This window comes from Danaus plexippus, chromosome 25 (assembly GCF_018135715.1).
Source record: "Danaus plexippus chromosome 25, MEX_DaPlex, whole genome shotgun sequence".
NCBI lineage: Eukaryota > Metazoa > Arthropoda > Insecta > Lepidoptera > Nymphalidae > Danaus > Danaus plexippus.
This window is the reverse complement of record NC_083553.1, coordinates 4,295,518-4,304,886: the sequence shown is the minus strand read 5'-3', so window position 1 is coordinate 4,304,886 and position 9,369 is coordinate 4,295,518. Positions and strand designations below refer to the sequence as shown.

At 34.0% G+C, this 9,369-nt stretch overlaps 2 protein-coding genes across 2 annotated transcripts; one reads left to right on the top strand and one right to left on the bottom strand.

Moving 5' to 3' along the window:
- The first annotated feature begins 54 nt into the window (after positions 1–54).
- LOC116775037 (histone-arginine methyltransferase CARMER) lies at positions 55–3,068 on the top strand. Its single transcript, XM_032667820.2, has one exon. It carries the CDS (start codon positions 207–209, stop codon positions 1,803–1,805), a length of 1,599 nt encoding a protein of 532 aa, XP_032523711.1. The 5' UTR covers positions 55–206; the 3' UTR covers positions 1,806–3,068.
- A 164-nt stretch (positions 3,069–3,232) lies between these two features.
- Positions 3,233–9,265, bottom strand: LOC116775035 (trafficking protein particle complex subunit 12). The gene is made up of 11 exons (XM_032667819.2): positions 9,044–9,265; positions 8,687–8,913; positions 8,479–8,559; positions 8,093–8,173; positions 7,331–7,511; positions 5,970–6,127; positions 5,270–5,413; positions 4,493–4,636; positions 4,253–4,419; positions 4,025–4,148; positions 3,233–3,577 (listed from the first exon to the last, which is right to left on the bottom strand). Exons 1-11 carry the CDS (start codon positions 9,171–9,173, stop codon positions 3,329–3,331), a joined length of 1,686 nt encoding a protein of 561 aa, XP_032523710.1. The 5' UTR covers positions 9,174–9,265; the 3' UTR covers positions 3,233–3,328.
- Positions 9,266–9,369: the final 104 nt, after the last annotated feature.

The window sequence follows — 9,369 nt, the reverse complement described above, 5'->3', positions numbered from 1 at the left end:
ACCGTATGATCTTCAATCTGATATATAATTAAAAAACATAAAGAGCACGCTGCCGCTGCGTCCATAGACAAGCAGAGGGAGGAAGTTTGTGAGTGATCGATTTTACACCGGCCTCTACAAAACTTCTCAACGGCATTATTCTTTGTTTGCCGTACGCGTGCCTGAATTTTCAAACAAAAGTATCGAGTTGGTGAAGCGTAATAAAAATGGCGAACACGTTTCGCGCGGTGACGGTTTCCGCCGTCAACAATGACGGTGCTTTAACTCCGCGATTTAATTTCCCCACGAACGTAAACGTGGATTACGACCCGCAAGGTCTTAGTGTTAAAGTGATACGTGCTGATCCCGTCTTGGCTCAAGAGGTGCTTGAATTCCCCGTCCACAGTCAGAGCGAGTGTTCGCGAGTCGCCGGCCAATCTTACATTTTTACAATAGATAATGAAACACTGTTTTTCAAATTCTCCTCTGATGTTGACTGTCAGAACTTCCATTTGCTGGTTAGTAAGATTAAAGCTGGTCGATCATCATCTGTGTTTACGGTGCGCACGGAGGATTCCTCGGCGATGCAGTATTTCCAGTTTTATGGATACCTAAGTCAGCAACAGAACATGATGCAGGACTATGTGAGAACAAGTACATACCAGCGTGCCATTTTATCGAACATCAACGATTTCAAAAACAAAGTAGTGTTAGACGTCGGCGCCGGTTCCGGTATTTTGTCATTTTTCGCGGCACAGGCTGGTGCTCGCAAGGTGTATGCCGTAGAAGCTAGCAACATGGCACATCATGCACAGGCTCTTGTCAGAGCGAACGGGCTTCACGATCGTATCTCTGTTGTTGCTGGTAAAATAGAAGAAATCGAGTTACCAGAGAGCGTCGATGTAATCATATCCGAGCCAATGGGTTACATGCTTTATAATGAGCGTATGTTGGAGACTTATTTACACGCAAAGAAGTGGCTAAAACCCAACGGTAACATGTATCCTACCAGAGGAGACTTACACATAGCGCCATTCACAGATGACGCTCTATTCATGGAACAATATAACAAAGCCAACTTCTGGTATCAGGCATGTTTCCATGGAGTTGATCTGAGTGCATTACGCACTGCTGCTATGAAGGAGTATTTCAGACAGCCCATTGTAGATACTTTTGACGTACGCATTTGTATGTCGAGATCTGTGAGGCATGTAGTCGACTTTTTGAATGCCAATGAAACCGATTTACATCGTATAGAGGTGCCATTTAGATTTGAGTTGACACAGTCTGGAACGTGCCATGGACTGGCTTTCTGGTTTGATGTTCTATTTGCTGGTAGTACACAGCACATCTGGTTGTCTACTTCACCGACAGAACCACTAACACATTGGTACCAAGTCAGATGCTTACTCGAGACACCGATTTTTGCCAAACAAGGACAGGCATTGACAGGTCGAGTGCTTCTTTTAGCAAATAAACGTCAAAGCTATGATGTTACAATGGAGATTAATCTAGAAGGAACAAATATATCATCTTCCAACACATTAGACTTAAAGAACCCATACTTCAGATATACCGGTGCACCTGCGGCACCACCACCAGGAGTAAACACCACATCTCCAAGCGAATCTTACTGGAACTCCATTGAATCCGCCGGCTCATTGAGCAATGGACAAGGTGTTATTCTTACAGATGGTACACAACAGTATTGCTCAACTCCAGATCAAACAATTGCTTATGGGGCTCATCCGAACATGATTAAAACCGTCATGTTGCAAGAGGAGTTCATCAAGAGGATCGGGATAAGCCAAAATGGCGATATTTAATCCGCAAAGTCGCGCCGAGCGCGTCTTAGAGCTATAAGGAACCGTCGCAATCGGTTGTGAACAATCTTCCGTTCAAACTTTATAGTGTGTAAGAGGACTTATTTATTTACTAAACATCACAGTGGACGAGCTGTATGGTCGTGTAATTAATATTAATTGAGGTGACCGCCTTGATCATAATCCCATTAGGTGTAAGTTGACAACGGTATAAGTAGATTCAGAATTAAGATATGCAATGAAGTGTTGTAATACCACTCGGTGCGTTCTGTTCTCAGTTTGTATGACGCTTACTAGTGTAATTTGGATACAGCATTTTCTTTGTGTAAATATGTCCCTACACAATCTCAGTGGCTGTAACAACTGCTGGACCTACGGCAGCTCTGTGTCTAGTTTAAGTGATTAGAAGTACATTAGCGTAGTCCTTCTACAGACGAAAGGAATGTTATCGTCTCATTTATTATGTGGATGTTGGATCCAAGATTAATTGTAATTGCCGTGACCTCGGAACATCATGAGTAACATAGAACAATTTTTAACAATATTTTAGGATTGTTCCTTTTGAAATTGAATTTATATTATTTCACCAGCTATCTTAATTAAATTGAAATTATGGCATAGTTTTAAGAACTAAGTAGTATAGATGTAAGAAATTAAAACCGAACTTCAGTTGTATCGTTGGATACATATGCAGTTTTTTATGTAAATATTAATATTAGGACCGTTGAAAGTTTTTGACTGAAATCAACCAATTTCTATCTCACAATATTATTGGAATCTTTTTGTAGATATCGCCAGTGACTTGAGATACAATCAAGGTGTATTTTTTTTTTTTTATGTTAACATGAGAACTATTTTGTAATATTTTAATTGCTTTGTGTTGGTGCATGAGAAATTTTTCTTATAAAATTATGCCATTATATTAGGAGTAGGCGATATGGAAGGTACTTGTCAACGCTTGAGGTAGAATATGAGGTTTAGTATGATATTATATTAATCTGAAATCCTTTGATGTATCTTAATAATGTCTCCGCTTGCAAACATTCAGACTGTTTAGTCGATTGATGTTTGTGGCTAAATGACTATGAAGATATATTTAGTAATTCATCATTAGTCAAACTCGCTAACTACCTCAATTTGGCAGAACGTTGGTAGCCATCTGGTCTTTGAATCGGCACTTAGAAGGCTTAAAAATCATCGATGGTTTAAAAAAATTTGATAAGCAATAATGTTTGAATTGTAATAAAATAAACAAATTTTGTCACATACTCTTCAGTTATTTGCCCAAACTATTAACACGACATCTACATACATACTAATTCTGGCAGTTTATACAAATATTATTTTTCTTAAAAAAAAAAAAACTCGATTTAAATTCTGCCGATTGATTTTTTTTATACGTAAAGTCGGTTCCGAATTAAAACACCACATCCGGTTATAAATAATGTATTCACAATCAATATACAGATAAATAATAAATCAGATTTCTTTTAGATGCTTCTTAAAACAAAAGAGGCTAAGTTTTACTAAGCAAGTTTCAGACATTCCAATACATTAGGTATAGTATCGCTTTTATGTTTACAAAGCATTCTCAGCAAGTTAAGTTTCTTTTCATTTGTCTTTGAAGACTCGAGTTCGTAGAGAGTGCACAGATTTATGAGAAGACTTTCATTCAGACCTCGCTCAGGATCCGAGTGTATGGCCTTCTGGAGAACGGATATAGCTTCTTTCAAACGACCCATATATAAGAGACACACAGCCAAATTGTTAGCTACCTGTAACAACGGATATCCCTACATTAATGAAAATCATCAAGATTAATAAAAAAAAATCAGTGACGTACATGGAAATAAAAAAAAATATTTTACGCTAATTTTATGAATGCCAAAGATCGTGTGGCTGATTTACGAAAACAATGGAACTGTTCAAATACTCATAGAGCTGGAAATAGCTGAAATAAAGGATCCAAAGTAGATAATATATTGAAATATACTATATGCATATACATATATATGTTGGAGAAACTATATGTAAATAGCATTACATACAGTTTTGAAAACATATATATTACAAATTTGTAGTAGAAAACATGTTATTCGGAATATATTTTATTGAATACGTTTGCTAGATAGATCCAAATAGTTGATGAAATATACAAAATCTTTTGAAAATATCGATAAAATATATATTGCATTATATCGATAAATTCAACGTAGGCATACCATAATATTAGTAGGTTCTTGATCAGCTGCTCTCGCAAAGTTATTGTAGGCGTCTTGATACTTGCCGTGCGCTATGTCTATTAAGCCCAAGTCGACATACTCCCTTACATCTGGAGTTGGGCAGCTGGAAAATATTACATAGAAAAATTGTAGCAAAATCTAATTAGTAGCGTAGCATAGACATTACTACGTAGCAATCGAGTTACGAAGAACTCTCGTAGCACTTACATATGATTTCTGGCGTCCTTCGCATTGCTACAGTGTGCTACGGCGGCGCGTCCGTGTCCAGCTAGCAGCGCTACGCGGCATAAAGCGCTGTGCAGCGCTCGCTGCTGTTGTACGTTAGTCGCTTCATTTTTAAGAGTTGTCAGAATCTTCGTCGCTAGACGGTAATCCTGAAATTATTATAATTTTATTATTATATCGTTCCATGCTTTATTAATAGATATTTATTATAGTATTATATACCTTGAGAGCTATAGCGCAGTTTGTTATTGAATGCAAAACTCGTATCCGCCTGCCGTTCCACAGTCGCAGTGATTCTTTTTGATCTTCAGCTGATATATTATCTGTGCCAACCTCCGTCTTACCGGATTTAAGGTTTGATATCATCTGTTTGTAAAAAAAAAATCAAAACCCATTTCAAAAATAAAATCGCACACTTTTTTATGCGTTTACAAGGTTTTCTATTGGATAACTATTAATTGAAATAAAGCAAGATAATTTACACATTAAAAAAAATATCAGAAAAAAATAATTCCTCTAGTTTTACATCTCACGTAATCTGTAAAGAGATAGCAATGAAATCTCAATTGATAGACGTATTCTTTACTTAAATATATATATTTATGAATATTATTTTGAAGTGAAACTTCCTATGCGACTTTCGACAAGTTTACGTTTAACTTTTTAAGCTGAGTGAGATATAAAGAAAGAGACAAATATAGAAAGTAGGAGAGAAAAAGGGAGATAGTCGGTAGTTTCCATGCACATACGCATGGTGTTTTTGGTATGCAGCGTCACGGTCGTGCAATTAGCTGAAATACGTACTTGTTGTTCTGTATTATTTATTTATAATATTTTTATTTTTTTAGTTTGATTTGATACACATATAATTACATAGGGCAGTATTCTATTTTCAAATTTAGTGGATAAGAATCGTTTACAATCTAGTGATTCTAAACGATTCAATTCTTCCGCTCGTAGGGAATCCGCGCACAATTTTTTTTAATAAATAATTTTAACCTGTTCAATAACATCTAGCATTGCGTATAATCTATCCATGGCCTCTTCGGGTTTGCCGACATGCCCCGGTAGCTCAGCGACGAGGAGACGCAACGAGAACGGTACCAACGAGCCGGTTCGATTCTCGTAAGCCTCCGGATAAAACTGGTTATATAAGAATATTGTTAGTTTAATAAATAACAAAACACATATTATTAAATAACTAAATATATACTAGCTTTAGATATCATAATTTGATTTAAGATACTTTGTTTAGCTACCATTCGTTGGTGATAACTAGTATTTTAAATAATTTTTAATTTTTTTATATAAATTTCTTAAAATTATTCCAATATTATCAGTTTTTCTTGACCAACAATATTCTCTTTATTCAATATAAGTAAGGATGACGATTTCAATTCAGGCGATAGAAACATCATTTGTACCAAGTTTTTATATATTTCTGCTTATTTAAATTATTCATTTATATGTTATTTGTGTGTGTACTTATTATTTGTGTGTATTTTGTACTTATTTAAGTTAGTCGTGATTATAGTCAGTTTTATCTGAATCAAAAACAGACATTCAAAATTTAAATCTACGTCATTTCAATAACACAATTCATTTTCATATGAGATAAGCTTCATCTTAATATAAAAAAAAAACAAATATATATTTTTTAGAATAAAATTCATAACCAAAAAAAAAATAAACCACCCACCTCATAAAACATATCCGGTTTAGTGAAATCTCCAAACGGTTCGGCCTCCTTCAGTAAAGGTTCGTACAACTTGATGCGACACATGACAGCGAACCGTGTCAGCCACAGCTGTAGTGAGCGTTGACTGTGCTTCGTCGGTCTGTGCATACGACCAGCGCCTGTTCGGGAATCAGAATATACTCGAACACGGGTATCCCTCGACTTACGTGTTACGTCGTCTCTATTTACGTTTCAAATAACAACAATGTATTGACACTTGTTACGTACGCGCAACATATTAAAAAATAAACGAACATCACTGGGCTGCATCGTTGTTTGGAATAAAAATATCATATAACGACTGACACTACTGACTCCGCGGAACGAACACCGAGCCGTGTGAACCAGAAGATTCCTGATACCACACAAGCTATGGAATGGTATTGCTGTCCTAACATCGGGGCAATCATGTAGTCTTAGGTATAGGTTATAAGTTTTAATATGTCATTTCTATTATAATATACATATAAGTAAGTTCCGTAGTTTTCCTAGAACCTTTCGTTTCCTATATAATTTACTATTAATCAAGCATATGTAAAATGTTTCGAATTCCGCCATAAAGAATTCACTTGTGGCAAGGTCAATGACCGTGTTTTATTATTTGGTATTATTAAATTAATTACACGTAAATACCAAAGTAACCCAGACATTTCATTAGTGAATATAATTATTTTAAGAACTTGCTTTTAATAATAAAGTATTTATATACATGCTTCTAACATGGAAAAGGATATAAATGCCTTTTTTTTCATTGTGATCCGAAATTTTGAGTTTGACGTGTATTCATATAAAAAATATATCTCAACTTACGTCGCCTATTTCGATAACCTAACATACCCTAAATAAAAGGACATGTCTGACAGGGACTTTACAGAAGACCATAATATATCTTTATAGAAATAAACATTTCCAACGATTGGAGATTATTGGAATAATTGCGAACTGGACTCGAATCAGCGACTTCTGTAATATCCTTTTCCAGTCGCTTTGCCAACTAAGCTATCGTGTCTGACCTTGCTATAAGGTTTTCCAGCTGTTCAAGAGTCAGGACTTCATATAATATATATATATATATATATATATATATATATATCAATATTATATATATATATATATATCAATATTATATATATATATATCAATATATATATATATATATATCAATATTATATATATATATATATATCAATATTATATATATATATATATATCAATATTATATATATATATATATATCAATATTATATATATATATATATATCAATATTATATATATATATATATATATATATCAATAATAATCATTATTTTACTCAACTTACCCTGACCAGCAGCACTCAGTAATGTAGCAGTTAGATTTACCGCAGCCCTCAAGTAGCCTGTCCGTAGAAGCTCCCGGAGCCCTGCCTCATCCCGACTCACATGCTCCGCTCGGACCACACCACGGCTACCAGCTGATGACACACCAAGATACTTCACAGCTATCTCTTGAAGTGCATCAGCCTGGTGAATAGATTAAAATCTTGCAACACTTGCAATGTCAATTGATAAAGTCTATGGTAATTACAAAAGAGTTTGTTCTCTTGGCCTGTCCTGATTAGGATGAATTTAACAAAAAAAAAAAAAAAAATTCTATGGTTATTAAAATGAATTCTTCTGACGGTATACAACATATTAAACCAATGTTTATGGCATAAATACATATTTATCATTCTCATCTATTAAATATATTATGGTTGTAAATAACATAACACATGCCACATCTGATCAAAATAATATCATTACTCTTGCTACCAAAACACAAAATTAAATTTTAAATTTAAATAACATATCTTTTATTAATATCTTGTTATTTAAAATGATGAGACATATTTTGCTGAAATTGTTTTAAAAATGTTTTGATTTAAGTCACTCACATTTAAGTTAATGCGTCAGTATAATGAACCTCTTTCCATAAAAAAAAAACAAATGCCAGAAAAAGAAATGTTATTGGATAAAAATAACAGCCATAAACAACAAAACAATTTTTTTAATATTTTTTCTGTGTCTATTACTGGTAAATATTGCATGTAGATGGCACTCACCAATTCCTCTTCTAGGACTAACCCAGGCATAGTGAGGACTTCCCTTTCGGGAAAAAACGATCCTTTTGGAGAAGACTGAGCCTGGAAAGTAAATCCAATATATGACGTTATAAAATAGTAATGTTAAAGAGACATAAGAATTTTGCAAGTACTCATTTAAATAGAATTAATATTTTCAGATTACTATGCTCTAGTTTAGAACTTTAGAATTTTTATTAAGAATTTTTTAGAACTACATACTCCCCACGTTTTGGTTACTTTGCAGCAACCGTTATCATGGACAGACAAGATGAAAGTTTTTTTTTTTTATAAAATAATGCTTAATCAATGTTGCAAAGTAAAAAATTTATTAATATAGTTGTATAAATTTCTGCTAATTTTTTCACCTTTAGCAAGGTTTTTTTTGCCTCTTCATTAGGTATCCAAGCATCTCTTCTTCTATCTCCTTCCTTATCAACTGGTTGATTCTAAAATGTATATATATATTGTAATGTCATTAGAAAAATATATGTTATAAAGATTTATTGTTACAACACTAAGCAATTTGAATACAGAATTCCAAACAACACAAAACAATTACTTTGATTTACACACCTTAACACTTAGTCCGTCCATGGCCTCGGTAATGACAGCAGCAGAAATAAGATTGCTCTTACTTGAACCAATTTGAGGTTCGGGTCCAATTGTATCAAAGAATGTTGATGGATCTGGCAAGCTGGTAGCCGGGACTGCAGTTGCCGAACTCACAGTGGGTATTACATTAGTGAATATTTCTTGGGGGTCAGGAGGACTTGTGAAAGCTCTGGGTGCACTTATGCCAGCTGTTTAGATACAGAAAATTATAATACTTCTGTATAGACAGTATTTCCATTAGAGAGTTTATATAATTTATTTAATGGTGTAATTGAAGAAAATATATCTATTAGAGAGACTTGATTTTTTATTTCTTACCTTCTGATTCCCCAAGATAAATACTTTGAATCATTTCTGAAGGAGATGTTCCTATTTCATCAAAAAACTGTGAGGCTGGTGGAATTTCTGAGCCACCAAAGTATTGGCTCAAGGTTGGCTTATTGTCCATTTTATCACTTTTATTTACATGTAGAAATCAAATTCGATATTTTGCTATGATAAGATTTGCTTTGACACTAAGCTCTGACAAATTGGAAATACTTTAATATACCTCTTATATATTCTGTAAGCAGTATTCGTTTATTATCTTGAAGATGAATTAATTAATTATATTAAAGAAATTTTATCGTAGTATTTTTATAAAA

Bases quoted from the DNA above. Each gene is read 5' to 3' on its own strand.
- LOC116775035 (XM_032667819.2), bottom strand. From the start codon at position 9,173: ATGGACAATAAGCCAACCTTGAGCCAATACTTTGGTGGCTCAGAAATT. The intron at 8,560-8,686 runs GTGTGTAAATCA...TATACATTTTAG, and splicing joins TGGACGGACTAAGTGTTAAG to AATCAACCAGTTGATAAGGA. The intron at 4,637-5,269 runs GTTAAAATTATT...TTTTACAAACAG, and splicing joins TGCTAGATGTTATTGAACAG to ATGATATCAAACCTTAAATC.
- LOC116775037 (XM_032667820.2), top strand. From the start codon at position 207: ATGGCGAACACGTTTCGCGCGGTGACGGTTTCCGCCGTCAACAATGAC.